Here is an 18000-nt window from a genome sequence, read left to right on the forward strand (position 1 = left end):
TTACTGACTTCTCAGCTGCGTAGCCATAACTGAGAACCAAATTTTGTCTAAAGAGTATTAGTCCAGGCCTGGGGGTGTCAATACTTCCCTTGAATTACATGCTAAATTTCCATTTAACATTAATGGGAGTACTGCATCTACAGAATATGGAGAATACAACCTGCAGTATTCGTTAGCTTGAGCAATTGCATTGTAGGATGCACCAAAAGGTTTCTCATTAAGGCCCTAATTCAAAGCACTTAAGCACATGTTCAGCTTTAAACACATACTTAAATCCATCCCTAATGAGCAAAGCACTTAAGCTTATGTTTCAGTCCTACTGAAGTCAAATTACATTTACACCAACTCTAAGGGATTGCCAGACCAGTGTAAAAGGTTCAGCTGAGATTTGGGCCCCTATTTTGATTTGTTTGGCTTTTTAAAAAACAAAATCTAAATGTTTAGGTCTATAGCTAATTAAGCACCCCTTTAAAAGGTAAAAATCTTGAAATTCCTACTAAAAATGAAGAAATTACTAGAGTAAATGGGAATTGTTGAGTTTTCATTGGAAAACAAAAATAAAGCCTTTTTGAATGAGTGCAGTTTAGGCTGTAAGCAAAATAATGAGCATAGGAAGTAAAGTCAAGGCAGTTTTCTGTGATTATAGTGCATACTTAAAAATATTTTTAACAGCAAAAAAAAACGTTACTTCCTGCCAGGAAACCTTCTCAGAATCCATAAAATATTAACAGATCTGTTTCATGTACAGTAGTGAAAATTCTATTTTTTTTTTCTTTTCAGGTGTTTTTGTTCTATGGTTGTCATCTTCTTACAGCTGATATTCAGAGGGCCTGGATTCATCTTCAGCAAGGTGGTTTACCATCTGACATCCCTGGGCTTAGCAGGCAGAATCAAAGGTCGAGAACTTCCCTTGCTTTACAGATACAAGGATGTACTGATTGGAAACACGCTGCTGAAATTAAAGGGCTGCCTTAAAAAAAAAAAAAACCTTCATAAAACTATATTGAACACTTGGTAGGCTGCCTGGAGGGCCCCAATTCAGCAATGTATTTAAAGCACATGCTTTAAGCCAGTGGTCCCCAACCTTTTTCATCTGGCAGGTGCCAGACGACAAGCCACTGAGGACTATGGCGGCAGATGAGCATCCGCCGAAATGCTGCCGACAAGCAACGACGTCAATAGGTGTCGCTGCTGAAATGCCGCCGACAAGCAGCGTCATCCAGAGGCGTCGCTGCTGAAAATCAATGGCATTTTGGTGGCGACGCCTCTGGATGATGCTGCTTGTTGGCGGTATTTCGGCGGATGCTCATCCGCCTGCCAGTACGTGGGCACACTTAGACGTCCCTGCAGGCGCCATGGCGCTCGCGGACACCACATTTGGGGACCACTGCTTTAAGCAAACGAGTTCTTTTGTACTCAGTTGAAGTAATCATGTGTTTAAAGTTAGGCAAGTGCTTAATTACATTGCTGAACTGGGGCCTAGTTTGTTAACCTGCCATATATATTCAGTAGACTTGGTAATATTCATGTTACAGATAAAAGTTAAATGTAGCTGAAGGCACATACTGCTGTGAGTATCTAAGTGCCTAGGTAGATAAAATTGCTAATGCTAGGCTCTCTGAATCACCAAACAAGAAAGCTGTTCTCTTACACCACAGATCAAAGGAAGCTGTATGCACTGTGTAAAGGTAGAGCAAACCTCTGTTTGTGTTGGGGATGGGTGAGAAGGAGGCTTCTGCAGTGACTTCTCTTATCTAATTTTATGGACATTATTGATAGCCTTCAAAAGGAACCTCATCCAGACTGTCTTGACTGGAGATTTGCAGCTAGAATGCATGCCTTAATGGGGGAGGAAAGGTTAAAGGAGGGAGTATCCTCTGCGTTCCATCTGGGACACGTCTGACCTACTGGAAAGAAAACAAAACATAAACTTAGAGATAACTATCACAGATACGCTCTCAAGCGCTCAAAACATGCTCAGGCTCTCTGAAGTAGTGAGACTTGCAGGTTTGCATGTCATTCCTACCTTGTTATCACAATATCGGGCAGTCATAGTCTTGATGCTGTGTTTTTATTCTTGGCAGTGTTGCTTTCAGGTGCTGTCCTAAGGCTATATCTACACTTGAAACCTTACAGCAGGCAGCACAGCTGTACCAATGCAGCTGTGCCGCTGTAAGATTTCTTGCGTAGCCGCTCCATGCTGATGGGAGAGAACTCTCTTGTTGACATAATTAAACCATCTCCAATGAGTGGCAGTAGCTATGTCAGGCTCCCACTGACGGAGTGCTGTGCATACTACCACTTAAGCTGGTGAAACTTATGTTGCTCAGGGAGGTGGTTTTTTTTTCACGCCAACATGGGTGGTAGTGTAGACATGAACCTAAGAGCATTGTCAGTTTTACGTGGGCATACTCACATAGTTCAGAGGAACAGTGCATATTATAATGTTTGACTACTGTGTTACTCCTTCCTACATTTCTTCAGTCATGGGATCTTCCTCATAACATTTGGACATTGAAGGATTGTATGAAACAATATCTCATTTGACTCATAAATTAGGGAGGGTAATACTAAATCTTTCATTTATAATGAATATTTTATATCTAGAAATGCCTTCTATATGGTATGGGAAACATTTTTAATATAAATAGATAGTTGGGTTGCTTTGTTTCTTTTTGTTGCAGTCAACAAAATACTTTAATGAGCAAAACTATTTCAAATGAGAATTTAATTCAGATTGTTGCTTGTTGCTATATTCACTGAAAATAGGGAATTAAATTATGAATGTTTATATGTGCAGGCCACTTGCTGATCTGTCTCCAAGGCTCAGTTCAATGGAAGGTATGTAGCTGTTTGTATTCATGCTGTTATTTGAGCATGCCTTTAGTACCTAATAACTTTTGTATCATAGGCAAGATTTCAGATATAATGAAAAGCACAGCTTACTTCTAAAAGTTTATTTAAACCTTCTGTTCTCGCCAAAAATATTAGAAGAAAGTGTCTTAGGCCCCAATCCTACATCCTGATGGTGCTCCCCACAGGGGTTTGCCTGTGCCAATCAGATTACAGGATTAAGTCCTTAATCTTTGTTATAGTGTTCCTACCAATAAACGCTGGAATTTTGCAATATACGCATTTTTCAAAGGAATGTGTAGAAGGAATTATTCTTCTTTAAAACTGGAAAAGTAGCATGCATTTTGGTGAAATGTGAAGGAAATGTTTTAAAATATGTGGAAAAGACAGTCAGCTATTGTGGTTTAAACTTGTTTTCATGTAAAAGTTTGCAGAAAAGTAGAATAGTCCTGAATATTCATCAGATTTCTCTTTTGTCTTATTTCTAAGAAAATAATGTTCCATGTAAATAGAAGATTTCTGCAAAAATCAAAATTTTCAGTGTAAATTTGTTTTTGAGGATTTTAAAATTTTGCCGAGAAGCCCAGATTTTCAACAATGGCCTCTAATTTTGGATGCTTCATTTTCTGTATTCAGGCCTTCTCACAACTAAGTCCTGATTTTTTTAAGTTGCTGAGCACCCACAGCTTCCATTGATTTCAATTTGAGGTGTGAGGGCTCAGCACATTTGAAAACTGGTCCAAGGCTCCCATAATTGAGGGACCTGAACCCAGTGGCCACTTTTGAAAATGTTGGTTATATTTTGTGTTTAAGACTGATAAACGTATAAGGTGAAATTCTGGCCCCATTGACATCAAAGGCAAAACTCCCATTGACAGTAGTGGTGCCAGGATTTCATCTCTAGAGCTTGATCCTGTGGGTCATATCAGGCAAAGCTCTTGTTGAAGTCAAGCTAGATGTTTGCATTTTTTTAAAATGCAAAAACATTATCCAGTTCGGTGAAATGTTAAGTAATCTTGCCAGCTCACTATATGCTACAGTATGAAAATCTTCCATCTCATCATTCTTTTACTTAAAACATTATAAATCAGAAGTAATTCTATTAAAATCAGTGGGATTACATTGTTGTCAAATTGGTTTGAGAGGAGAATCAGACCCTTGAGGCTTTGGCTCCCTGAACAGATGAAAATAGTTGTAATTTCTGCTCACTGCACAGGAGGGTGCTCATCTTCTGTGTCCCTCTACAGGAAAGAGGGACTTCTATGATCTAGAATAAAGTAGTGGTCTGAACTGGTATTTTCTTATAGCTGCATAGCAACACTGATAGTAGCTGTTAAAATAGTTATTTCTTATATGTGAAGCTGGCAAGGAGATATTTGGGAGTGGTGGGTTAATTGCTGCTATGGGAGATGCAAACAAAGGTTTATAGGTCAGATGATGTATCATAATGACAGTACACTATGTAAGATATTAGAGTTCTCTGGTGGGCATGTTTTAAAAAAATGTGGGTGAATCTACAGTATAATTTTTCCTTCAAGTCTTTCAATAACAAAAATTGTTCCCATCTGTCTAAGGGCCTGATTCTGTAAACCCTTACATTTAACAAGTCAGAACCATTAAACAGGGAAAGAACTCATAGACAGAGCCAAATTCTATCTTTTGATACACACACAGGGTTATCAGCCTAATCCAATAGCTATTAGAGCTAATGGAAAGTGTTCCACTGATGTTAATGGAGCTTGGATCAGACCTTAATCCTGACCAAAACTTCTGTATGAAAAGATTGGACTGCCCTGTTTATGGAATTCATATAAATTCTTCTGTGTAAAATAGACTTTACCCAAAGAACCCATTCTGTGGTTGTAAAATGATATTGTATCTTTCAGTATCTGAGACTTAGAAATGTTACTTAATTAATTATATTTGGTCTACTATATTTGATTCTTTGTAATTCAACCTTTGTGATTTTCTTTACAGCAAGAAGAAAGCAATTTTTGTTCTTTAATTTAATAGGTAAAAGTGTAATATACTTCTGTTTGGGCTTAGAAGCCACCAAAGGCTCTGACTAACCTAATTTATAATCAAGGATCAAACTATTTAAACATTACATTGGCTAATTACCTTTGGTGTAATTTGTTTTGATAGCTGGAAAGGTTTCTCTTGGCTTCCAGGACATCTTGCCAGTTGAAGTGAAGGATGTTTTACTGAAGCTAGTTTTACCAGTACCACAGGTTGAGATATCACACACTGTAAGTGGTAATTTAATTATACCTTGTATGTTCTGACAGGGATTGTGATAATCTTTACTTTACAAAAGAAAAAGGTTTAGTGCTCTTTTCATTGAGACTATTTGTCATAAAGAATGTTTTTTGACTGAACAGAGACCTAAACATATCAACAGATAAAGAGAACTCTGTCATTAATTAATGTTACATATATAAGAAAAACCTTAGATTGTGATTGGTTGAAAATTGTCATGTGAAGACTCAGTAAGTTTCTATTGTTTACCTCTTCAGAAGTTAATAAAATTGAAGTCTTTTCCAGTTATCCAGTCAGACCACTTATGCAAATAAATACACTGTGACTGGCTGAAGAAAATTAATTGGAAGCTATTATTTCACCTCGCAGGAGGATAATTATTTTTTTCTGATCCTCTTGAGTGCATCTGTCTTTTAGCTTCTAAGGAAAAACTGTTACCTCATTGAAATGCATTACCATTATGGAGAGATTTTCCAGATGTTCTGATGAAGACTCTCAGAAAATAAGTAATAAAACATATATTGGGCCAAATCTTCTTTTGCCAAACTGAAAAGGATTTGATCCATTAACTTCAGTACATTGTATATTTGCTTCACTCCAAGTCAATATTTACCTCTCTGGTCAATAAAGTTTGTTTTTCACCAACAAAAGTCAATATTTACTTATTATTTTTAGTCTGGTGACAATGTACTAAATTCTGTTTTTCTAGCAGTTTGGAGTCTTTCATTTCTTTTGGAAAAGAGTTTGGTTTAGCAGATGTATGTTACTTTATTACGAAGCCTTTCCCACAACTGGAGGAATTTGTCCAGCATATAATAAACTTTAACAGGATTATGAGCACAACAGTTTACAAGCACAAAAAAGAATAAATTAGAAAAATGGGTAAATTGAGTAAATATAATACTGAATTAAGCAATGATTGCATAACCCCATAGAGTGGGTATTATTCCTTGTTTGCATTTTAAGATCGCATCTTCTCTGATTTCCATGGATCTGAAATGCCAAACCACATAACAAATATTTATGGCCAGATCCTCTGGCTGTTAATTCTCTTTCAAAGTCAATAAAAATGTGCAAGTTCATACCGGCTAGTGATCTAAGTTTATATATTTACTGATTTGAATGATCAGACTGAAGGAGGACTGCAGAAGTTTAACTGTAAGTAGACTTTGGCCCCTAACAATGTTAATGGGAGTTATCATTGGTCAAATCCTTCATACGTCCTGAGAAAATGCTTCCCTTCTTTAATAAACACTTAATTCTGTGCACATCCCAAGTTCCCACAAAATCAGCAGGAGTGTGGGTTGCATATGAATTGGAAAAGTGAGTCATTTTTCTGAAAATAATTATACAGGTTGAACCTCTCTAGTCTGGCACCTTTGGGACCTGACCGGTGCCGAGCCAGAGAATTTGCCGAACCATTTTCTGAAAATAATTATACAGTATTGTAGCGAGCGGGTCTCTTTTTATTTTTATCTCACTGAGGCGAATAAACAGAACAATGCTTGCAACGCCGCCTAGCCAAGGTTTACTGGCTCTCTTCATAACAAAGTATTAGTGTTGTTACACAATTTTACTGTATTGGCATAAGGAAATAAGTAGCTAAAGCATAAAAAACAAAATAATATGAAAAAGAAATAAATCATAATACAGGTAAATCTATAATTTACTCACCTAAAATGATGCCTGAATTCCGCTTCCAAAAGGATGTGACACCGCTAACTCAAATTACATTTGAGTTATATCTGGGGTCTCTGCTGTAGGTATATCCAGGGTAGATGAAGTGGAGGCAATGGGATTTTTGATTGTAGAGTGCTGCTCACCGCTCTTCTTCGCTACCTTCCAGCTTGGCTTGTCTTATTTATTTTGATTTTTCTTTAATTAGTTTTTCTTGTATCATGTAGAGAGATGTGATCTCTTGCTCAGAAATGAAATGTCTTTGCTCCAGTCCTTCTATTACATTTGTTGCCAACTGAATGCATTTATCGATAGAAATTTTTTCTACGATATCCTCATCATCATCTTCATCACCATCACTGGCTTCTTCGTTATCTTTGGTTTTTTCCTGCTGTATCATTTGCACAATTTCTTCATCCGTCATTTGATTAGCAATTGGTGCATCTTTGTCGACTTCCATCCAGTCTAGTAAATTTTCCTCTCCCAAATTCTTGGCCAGCTCAAGCACTACAGGGTGGGACATACCACTGGCATACTCCATTAACTCACTAACAATGTTTTGGTTTTCAGACACTTGAAATCCGGTGAAACCGTTCTCGTCATTGCTTTAGGATGGGCAGAGCAATTGTCGAGAATCAGCACAATTTTGCACTTCAGATCCAGACCTACTGAGGTGCAATGGGCTCTTGCCTCCGGTACAAAATATTTCTCAAACCACTCGAGACATAGATTAGTCGTTATCCATCCCTTTTTGTTGCTACGGTATATCGCTGGGAATATTTTCACCCCTTTGAATGCCCTTGGGTTCACACTCTTCCCAATAACCATGAGCTTGCATTTGTGTGTACCTGCTGCGCTGCTACAACCAAGGACAGTTACCCTGTCCTTCAACTCCTTCGTACCAGATGGTGGCTCCTCTGCATCAGTAGCCAACATTTTTTTTAGGCGTACAATGCCAATAGAGAGCAGTTTCATCGGCGTTCTATACCTGCTCTGGGGATAACTTCTCATTTGCAGCTAACTGTGCAAATTCATCAACGTAGTTAGCGGCAGCTTCCATATCTGCACTTCTTTTTTCATCGCACACACAATGTAGACTAATGCCGGGCCTGTTTTTAAATTTCTGAAGCATCCTTGCGAATAGTCACACTCATGCTACAGGTTAAGTTCTCTGTGGAATATTTTTGCTTGTGCCATCATCATCTCGCCTGAAATGCTAACACTATCGTTCCTGTGAAGCTTTAACCAATGTATAAGCGCACTATCTAAATTGCTGCTTTTCCCCTCCGTCAATGTCTTACGAACACTCATTCTTTTTTTACTGTCACTTTTGGCAAAAAAATTAAGGATTTGATTCTTTTGCTTCTTCAAATCATACACTGTAGCTGACCCTATATTGTAAAACTCACACAAGGCACGCACCGATGTGCCCTTTTCCAATTTCTGCAACAATTCTACCTTTACTGTATTGACATTGACACTAACTAAGTTCATGCCAGACCACAGATGTTGCCGGTCCAGAGAGTGCCAGACTAGAGAGGTTCAACCTGTAGGTACATCCCAGAATGGAGTTTTGGGCCCTGCAGTGGTTTCTCACAGTGACAATGATCAAAGTAATTTTTTTTTGTTTCATTCATTTAATATTTCTTACTTTCTTTCTTTTTCTTTTTTTTGAAGGAAACTTGGTTGAAAGAGTTTGACCCTCTTGCTGTGGAGTTAACGGTTTCAGTATTTTATGGCCTTGAAAAACTGTGTTCCAAGACTAGCTCTTTTAAACCCTCTCTTGTACAGAAAACCAAAGGGAAAACAGCAAATAAAAGTGAAACCACTGAATTTACTGTTCAGTTCAATGGTATGAATCTTTTAGTCTATCATCTGTTGGTATGCATTCTATTTTGGTGTTGTACTTCAAAAAAAAAAAAAGGATTTTTAATATTTTGCAACTCTTTTTGATCCTAGCATAAATATTTTAAGTTCAAATATATTTAGTAGATCTTCTTTTTTTTTTTAAAGATAAGCTTTCAATTGATTCATGGTGAGCCATCATAGGTTCCCTTTGTATGATGTTATCATTTTGGTCCTTACTTCCCTTCAGCGTTTTCAACATAAAATTAAGAAGTCTTGTTTGAAATGTCTCATCCAGTGGTGGATGAGGGTTAACTTGGGGTCCTCCAAAACTCTTTGTATTATCTATGAGCATGTCTACACTACAAACTTTAATCAACCTATGTTAGGTGATGGTCAGCTTACAGCCACTGCAGTAATTACTGCAGCGGTTCGTGTCCACACTACCCTCCTTCTGTCGGTGATGCGCATTCTCACCAGCAGCACTTCCACTGACTTAAGAGGAGGGGCAGTGTGAAGGGCTGAGAGCCCGGGCACTTAGCTCCTTGCACAGCTCCCTGCCAGGAGCCCGGCTGCCCCCTGGTCAGACAGAATCTTCTTCTCAACCAGAGTTGCCACTCACTTGCCTTATACTAGGGTCAGAGTGGATTAAGTCAAAGTGTGCCTTAGCTCCACCAGCACTATGGAATCTCAAACACATCCATTTGTTTCCCATCAAGCATATTCAAAAGACAAATAGAAACATTAAAACTGCAGCCCCAACATTTTATTCTAAGCAAAACAGGTCATTCTTCTTCGAGTGCTTGCTCATATCCATTCCATTAGGTGTGTGCGCGCCGCGTGCACGATCGTCGGAAGATTTTACCCTAGCAACACCGGCGGGTCGGCTGTGGAGCCCCCTAGAGTGGCGCCTTCATGGCGCTGAATATATACCCCAGCCGACCCGGCGCCCCCTCAGTTCCTTCTTACCGCCCCTGACGGTCGTTGGAACTGTGGAGCGCGGCATAGCTGATCTCCACTCTCCCTAGCGTACTTAGTCATTCAGAGTTATAGTTATAGTTGTAGTTATAGTGTTTATAGTTCAATAGTTTAAACTTGTTATAGTTGTTATTATAGTTTAAGGGGTTAAGGGGGTCGTCTCCCCCTTTCTTCCCCGGCCGCGGGCCCGGGCTCATGCCCAACGCTCCCGGCTTCAAGCAGTGCGCCTCCTGCGCTAAGCCTATGCCAACGAGCGACCCGCACGACTCCTGTTTGAAGTGCCTGGGAGAGTCCCACCAAACAGACAAATGCAAGATCTGTAAGGCCTTCAAACCAAGAACCAAAAAGGAGCGGGACTTTCGGCTCAGGCAACTCCTAATGGAGGCGGCACTTAGCCCGGACACTCCTTCCACGGGCCAGACTCCGACGCCTAGCACTTCGGTGCGCAGTGCCCCGGCGGCACCGGCTATGACGACCACGCGAGTGGCGTCAGACAAGCCTCCCCGGCACCGGACCTCGTCGGCACCGCAAACACAGCAAGTGCCGCGGCGCCGGTCATTATCCCCAGGGCATAAAAAAGCCCATAAGACGGGGACGTCCGTGCCGAAGGCGCCGGCTCCCCCAGTGCCGGGGGTAGAGCCGCGTCCGCCGGTGGAGCAACGGAAACAGGCGCCTCCAGCACCGTCGACTCCGGCGCCGAGGCCGTCGAGTCCGGTACAAATAGCGTCTCCACCGAGGCCGGCGGTGATACAGTGTCTCCCGTCGACTCCGGAGACCTTCGAGGCGGCGAGAGACTTGATAGCTCTCACGGAGCCGGCACCGCCTCAACCACCGGCACCGACTGCACCGCTGACTCGCCCGGTACAGTCAAGAGGGAAACCTGCCTTGATGCGCCCTCCATCACAAGGGCTGGAACCTCGGCGCCGATCCAGGTCCCGAAGCAGGTCCTCACGCCGCTCGCAGTCCTGGCACCGAATATCGCCTCGGCGCCGGTCGTACTCGCGGTCAAGATCTTCTTCGCGGCACCGCTCTACGTCTCGGCACCGATATGATCGTCGGCACCGGTCAACGTCGAGACGTAGTTCTCGGCACCGCCACGCTCGACGCTCGACGCCGAGGGGCCGATCCCGGCACCGGGCATACTCTAGGTCCTCGTCGAGGTCCAGATCCGACTCCCGGCACCGACGAGGTCATCGGCACCGGTCGCGGTCCCGGCACCGATCGCCGGCACCGCACAGAGATAGATCATCTCCGGACCGGCACCGTGCGGCACCGCAGACCACGGGGATCGTTTCATCTTGCGCGGCACCGCCATGGCCGTCAAGATCGGCATCTCGCTCATCGGAGGACCTGTCGAGATCGGCATACCCCCCTCAGGGACAGGCCGAGGAACGAGACTTGGGCCATTGGCAGGAGAGGGCAGAGGACCACCCTCATGGACCATCTCACTGGTCGTTTTGGACCCCGTGGGCGTACCACCAGGAGCAAGGGGCTTCACTACCATCGACCTCTCGCTCGGGTCACTCGGCCAGAAGGGCCCCAGAATCCACCATCTCTCGGCCTCCGCCTGGAGGCGTAGAGGCTTCTGTGTCCACACCACCCGACACCGTGGACCCAAGTACAGGTGACGCTCCGACCCAAGACCAGGGGGACCGGGCCCCCCCCTTGGATCCACTACCGCCGGAGGCGTCCTCCTCCTCCTCTCCGGATGAGGCAGTGGCGGGCACTTCATGCACGGGTCCCCCTCCGATAGATCTTCGGGCTCACCAGGATCTCCTCCGCAGGATGGCCCGTAACATGGACCTGCAGACGGAGGAGATAGTGGAGGTGCACGACCCGATCGTGAATATCCTTGGATCGGATGCCCCATCGAGGGTGGCGTTACCCTTGATCCGCACGATCCAAACGAACGCGAATACGATATGGCAGACTCCTGCCTCCATTCCACCCACAGCGAGAGGGGTGGAAAGGAAATACTTTGTCCCATCTAAGGACTATGGGTACTTGTACACACACCCCCAACCGTGTTCACTAGTGGTGGAATCAGTGAATGCACGAGAGCGCCACGGCCAGCAGGCTGCAGCGCCAAAATCAAAAGAGGCTAAGCGGCTTGATCTGTTCGGCCGTAAGGTTTACTCAGCCGGAGGGCTACAACTTAGAGCGGCGAATCAACAGGCGCTACTGAGCCGCTACAATTTCAACTCCTGGAACTCTATGGGGAAGTTTAAGGAGTTGATTCCCCAAGAGTCCAGGGAAGAGTTTGGAGCCATGGTCGAGGAGGGTAAGAAGGTGGCTCGGACCTCCTTACAGGCCTCCCTGGATATAGCGGACTCGGCCGCAAGGACCCTGGCCACAGGTATCGCTATGCGCAGGACCTCCTGGCTCCAAGTCTCGGGTTTGCCCCCTGAATTACAGCAGACCCTACAGGATTTGCCCTTTGAAGGACAGGGGCTGTTCTCAGAGAAGACGGACTCTCGATTGCAGAGCCTCAAAGACTCCAGGACAATCATGCGCTCCTTGGGGATGCATGTTGCGGGTCCCCATCGCAGACCATTTAGGCCCCAGCCTCAACGTTTTTACCCCCCTCCACCTCGCCAGAGACAGGACCCTGCCAGAAGGCGAGGGCGAGGTGGTAGGAGAAGATGGGCTGGCCCTCAACCCGGTCAGAACCAAGGGCCACCAAGACCACCTTCAGGTCCTAGACAGAACTTTTGAAGGTGCGGTCGAGGACGGCGCCCCAGTCATCCCCCAGGATCCAGCTCCCTCCTTTCGGGATCGCCTCTCCCACTTCCACCGTGCTTGGTCCCTTATAACTTCGGACCGTTGGGTCCTCCGCACGGTGGAGAGGGGATACGCTATCCAGTTTTCTTCAATCCCCCCCTCCTCCCCCCCTTCCCCGTCCCTCTTCAGGGACCCTTCTCACGAGCAACTTCTTATACAGGAAGTTTCTACGCTCCTGGCCATGGGGGCCATAGAGGAGGTTCCGATAGAGTTAAGGGGCAGGGGATTTTATTCCCGTTACTTCCTGATCCCCAAGTCCAAAGGAGGTCTACGGCCCATCTTGGACTTGCGCGGACTCAACAAATTCGTAGTAAAGTTGAAGTTCCGCATGGTCTCTTTGGGGGCCATTATCCCTTCCCTCGATCCTGGAGACTGGTTCGCCGCCCTCGACATGAAAGACGCATACTTTCACGTTGCAATTTACCCGCCTCACAGACGCTTCCTGCGATTCGTGGTAAACACGGTGCACTACCAATTTGCTGTCCTTCCCTTCGGCCTATCCTCGGCCCCAAGAGTGTTCACGAAATGTATGGCTGTCGTGGCAGCGTACCTTCGTCGGCAAGGGGTACAGGTGTTCCCGTACCTAGACGACTGGCTGGTGCGCGGTCGCACCAAGGAGCAAGTTCAAGCTCACGTCCACAGAATAGTGCACACATTCAACGAGTTGGGCATCCTACTCAACAAGGACAAATCCACTCTAGAACCTACCCAGAGAATAGAATTCATCGGCGCAGTTCTAGACTCCAGACGTGCACAAGCCATCCTGCCAGACAACCGCTTTGGCACCATCACGAACCTCATTCAAGGGCTCAAGGCCTTCCCAACTACCACGGTGAGGTCGTGCCTTACCCTGCTGGGTCACATGGCTTCCTGCACGTACGTAACCAGGCATGCCAGACTTCGGCTTCGCCCGCTTCAAACCTGGGTGTCATCAATATACCGTCCACATCGGGACAGCCTGAACTTGGTGGTCACGGTCCCGAACTCGATCCTGGCCTCCCTCACCTGGTGGCTAGATCACAATGTGGTCTGCGAGGGGATGCCATTTCACGCCCCACAACCCTCTCTGCACCTGGTCACAGACGCGTCATCTCTGGGTTGGGGCGCCCATCTCAACGAACACCATACCCAGGGCCTGTGGACTGCATCCCAGTTAGCCCTGCACATCAATGTTCGGGAACTGATGGCGGTACGCCTGGCGTGCCAGGCATTCCTCAATCTCCTACGTGGCCGCTGTGTGTTGGTTCTCATCGACAACACCACGGCCATGTTTTACATCAACAAACAAGGAGGAGCACGTTCGTCAATTCTATGCCAAGAGGCCATTCGCCTGTGGGACTTCTGCATCGCCCACTCGATCCATCTCACGGCATCGTTCCTCCCTGGAGTCCAGAACACTCTAGCGGACCGACTCAGCAGGTCCTTCCAAACGCACGAGTGGTCTATCCGTCCGGACATCATACATTCCGTCTTCCAGAAGTGGGGGTTTCCCCAGATAGACCTGTTTGCATCCCGAGACAACAGGAAGTGCCACATGTTCTGCTCCCTACAAGGTCGAGCTCCGGGCTCCCTCTCGGATGCGTTTCTCCTTCCCTGGAAAGACCACCTGTTTTATGCCTTCCCTCCGTTTTCTCTGGTCCACAAGGTACTGCTCAAATTGCGCAGAGACCAGGCACAGATAATTCTGGTCGCTCCAGCGTGGCCGAGACAACATTGGTACACCACACTGTTGGAACTCTCGGTTCAGACACCGATCCCGCTTCCATTATGTCCGGATCTCATATCTCAGGACCACGGTCGGCTGCGTCACCCCGACCTGCAATCACTCCACCTCACGGCGTGGCTGCTCCATGGTTCACCCAGGCAGAGCGGCAATGCTCACACTCTGTCCAACAGATCCTGCTGAGCAGTAGGAAACCCTCAACACGGACCACGTACCTGGCCAAGTGGAAACGGTTCTCCTGTTGGTGCGAACAACGAGCCACGTCCCCGTTGCAGGCACCCATTCCTCTCATATTGGAATATCTCCTCTCCCTAAAACAACAAGGGTTGGCGATATCTTCAATTAGAGTTCACCTGGCCGCTATATCGGCCTTTCACCCAGGGGAACTCGCGTCCTCGGTATTCTCTAACCCGATGGTTGTTAGATTCCTCAAGGGCTTAGACCGGACGTACCCGCAACAGCGTCATCCCGTCCCGACGTGGGATCTCAATCTGGTTCTCTCCAAACTCACAGGTCCTCCATTCGAACCACTAGCCACCTGCTCACTTTTGTACCTATCCTGGAAGACAGCCTTCCTCGTAGCCATCACCTCAGCAAGGCGAGTTTCTGAACTCAGGGCGCTTACATCCGAGCCCCCTTATACAGTTTTCCATAAGGATAAAGTGCAGCTTCGCCCACATCCTGCCTTTCTCCCTAAGGTGGTTTCTCCATTTCATATCAACCAGGACATATTTCTCCCGGTCTTTTATCCCAAACCACATGCCACTCGCCAGGATCAACGTTTGCATTCCCTGGATGTACGAAGGGCCCTGGCCTTCTATGTTGACCGCACAAAGCACTTTAGAAAGACGACGCAACTCTTCGTTGCAGTGGCCGACCGAATGAAAGGCTCACCGGTCTCCTCACAACGCCTATCCTCCTGGATTACGTCTTGCATCCGGACTTGCTATGACCGGGCAGGTGTCTCAGCACCGCACCTCACCGCTCACTCCACGAGGGCCCAAGCCTCCTCGACTGCTTTCCTGGCACATGTTCCGATACAGGACATTTGTAGAGCGGCGGTTTGGTCATCAGTCCATACGTTTACAGCCCACTATGCACTAGTGCAGCAGTCCAGGGACGATGCTGCATTCGGGTCAGCGGTTTTGCACACAGCAATGTCTCACTCCGACCCCACCACCTAAGTTGGGCTTGGGAGTCACCTAATGGAATGGATATGAGCAAGCACTCGAAGAAGAAAAGACGGTTACTCACCGTTGTAACTGTTGTTCTTCGAGATGTGTTGCTCATATCCATTCCAAACCCGCCCCCCGTCCCCACTGTCGGAGTAGCCGGCAAGAAGGAACTGAGGGGGCGCCGGGTCGGCTGGGGTATATATTCAGCGCCATGAAGGCACCACTCTAGGGGGCTCCACAGCCGACCCGCCGGTGTTGCTAGGGTAAAATCTTCCGACGATCGTGCACGCGGCGCGCACACACCTAATGGAATGGATATGAGCAACACATCTCGAAGAACAACAGTTACAACGGTGAGTAACCGTCTTTTTTCTCTCCCACTGTGTATCATCCCCACTCCTGAGCTGCCACGTTTGCCTCCCATCCACAAATGGGCTTTGAAGGCCCCTTCTTCATATATGGTGGGCATATCACCTGTTTCCTTATATCCATAGACAAATATTTTTATTTATACATTATTGGGCATTATAATTTGGCTATATGCTTTCTGTAAATTAAAGAAAAATTTTTTTGAAGCTAGTGGAGTTATGCCAGAGATCTATTTGGCTGATTATCTCTCATTTCTTTTCTTCATCATTTCTTTTCCTCCTTACTGATTTTTCTTCTCTTCTCTCCTGATTTTTCTTGCTAATATTTGCTCTTTAAGGCTTTTATCCTTTCACCCCTCCTCTATCTTCAAGGCCTTTCCTTCTGTTCTAATTTTTTATCTTTTCAGTTTTGTATTTTCCCTCCTGTAAGGCCCCTATCAATTTTTCCTGTTAATATTTTTTTTTCTTTCCTATGTGGTACTTTCCTGTGTCTTCTCCCTTCCTTTAGTCAAAATTCTTCCCTTTCTATTAGCCTCCTCAGCCTCAGGGTTTGCCCCTGGAAGGAAGGATGGTCCAGTGGTTAGAGTACTGGCTTGAGCCATGGGGAAACCCAGGTTCCATTCCTGCTCTACAACAGCAATCCTATGTTATTTTGGTCAAATCACTAGCCTCTCTGTCCTTCATTTCCCCATCTGTAAAATAATTTTTTTAATAATAAAGAATGTGAAGCTCTTCAGTACTAGGATAATGGGAGCCATATAAGGACCTTAGATAAATATGGGAGTGCCAAGTGAGTGGGCCCTGTTGGTCCACCTACATTCTCTTATCTTTCTTCTAGCTTCAGTGCTGCCTGCAATGTGCTATTGCCATCTGCAGGGGGGAGAAGTGCCTCAGCACCATTGCTGAAATCAGATCTGTGGTAGTGGCCCAACCTCTTCCTGTTCTGCCAGAGTGTACTGCTGAAAGAGAGAGAGTGTTTGCTCCTAACCCTGTCAATCCACTTTGTGCACAAACCTGGGTCTTCTCTACGTGATGGGCTCATGTTGGAGAAAGAAATACACTTCCCCCAAATCTACTCCTCTTCACAGCCTAGGCACCAGATGCTCAGTGGCCTTGGATTCTGTAGTTTCTGGTCCTTTTGATTCTATCCATCCTAGCCTGTGTCCAGGTTCCATCCATCCCCTTTCAAAGGGGGTACTGTTCCCCTACCAATTCTTGCTAAATGGCTGTCTTATAAATGGGCAACTAAATTAAAATGTCCTTTTTAAAAGGGAATTAATGAGCATGTGTGGAGGCATTGAGGAAAGGAGAGTTCCTGTCCAAAAGAATGAAACCTCTACTCGTTACAAGACCAAGTTCTTCATGTAAAGGAAAATGATATTTGATATGAGAATTTTGTCAGCTTAGATAAGAGACAAAATTATTGAACTTTGTGATTCTAAGAACCTTTATAGTCTTAAAAAAATCCTCTAGATGAAGGTTTCTTTTCATGTAATCATCTAGTTAAAGCTGTAATCTCCCCCAGCTGTTGGTATATGCTTCAGTGGAAAGACAGAGTCAACTTGCCCTTTGGTTGCTGGAGTGAAAGGTTACTGAGTATCTTTTCATTACAGTTGTCATAAAGCTTAGATAATGTAACCAGCAACATTCCTCTGTGAGCCTGGTGGCCAAATAAAATAGTCCAGTTGCACAAGTTATACCAAGAAAAGGGAGAATCCTTTATTAAAAATGTAATGTCTCTTGTAGCTATTATTCCGTTTCCGTCTTAAAATGGCACTGAATTATAAATGGTACCTGGGGCCTGATTGTATGAGTTGCTGAGGTCCTCAACTGCCATTGATGTCAGTGAGAATTGAGTGTGGGCAGGATCTTGCAGGATCTGGCTCTAATGTCCCAGTTCTAAAATCTTTAGATGTTAAAAACTAAGAATGGTGTAGGTCAATTATACTTTGTTTTTAAATGAGAGTGGTTGGGGGCCTTCTAAAATATTTTTTGGTTACCATATGGAACTATAATTTTGGAATTGTGGAATTTTCCAATTCTTTGTTTCGATTTGTTAAACTGGGAGTGAACCTGCCCCTCACTACCTGACTTTGGATTGAAATTTGGGGCAAAGGAGAAACAAGACCTCACTGAAAACCAGGCATTAGTTGAACTACGCTGGGTAAATAAATTCACCCCTAATATTGCTCAGAATTTAAATATCACTTGTTAAGTCGATGTTAAATTAACTTAACAATCTCTTTTGTTTTGTAATACACTGTACAAGCCAATCAATGGATGCTGAAATTGACTAATTCCCTAAACAAAATGGAGTGGTTTAAATAAAACTCATAAGCTA

At 45.0% G+C, this 18000-nt stretch overlaps 1 protein-coding gene across 6 annotated transcripts in view; it reads left to right on the forward strand.

Moving 5' to 3' along the window:
* Positions 1 to 18000, forward strand: part of LOC117867399 — an 80467-nt gene that overhangs the window by 25146 nt on the left and 37321 nt on the right. For all 6 annotated transcript variants that reach the window (XR_004643393.1, XR_004643392.1, XR_004643391.1 and 3 more), the window contains 4 exons: positions 781 to 896; positions 2801 to 2841; positions 4999 to 5102; positions 8467 to 8641. Coding sequence is in view for 2 of the 6 variants with exons in the window: in XM_034752391.1 (XP_034608282.1) it covers positions 781 to 896; positions 2801 to 2841; positions 4999 to 5102; positions 8467 to 8641 (436 nt within the window). In the remaining 4 variants the exon portion in view is untranslated. The remainder of the gene's footprint in view (positions 1 to 780; positions 897 to 2800; positions 2842 to 4998; positions 5103 to 8466; positions 8642 to 18000) is intronic.

This window comes from Trachemys scripta, chromosome 18 (assembly GCF_013100865.1).
Source record: "Trachemys scripta elegans isolate TJP31775 chromosome 18, CAS_Tse_1.0, whole genome shotgun sequence".
Taxonomy (NCBI): domain Eukaryota; kingdom Metazoa; phylum Chordata; order Testudines; family Emydidae; genus Trachemys; species Trachemys scripta.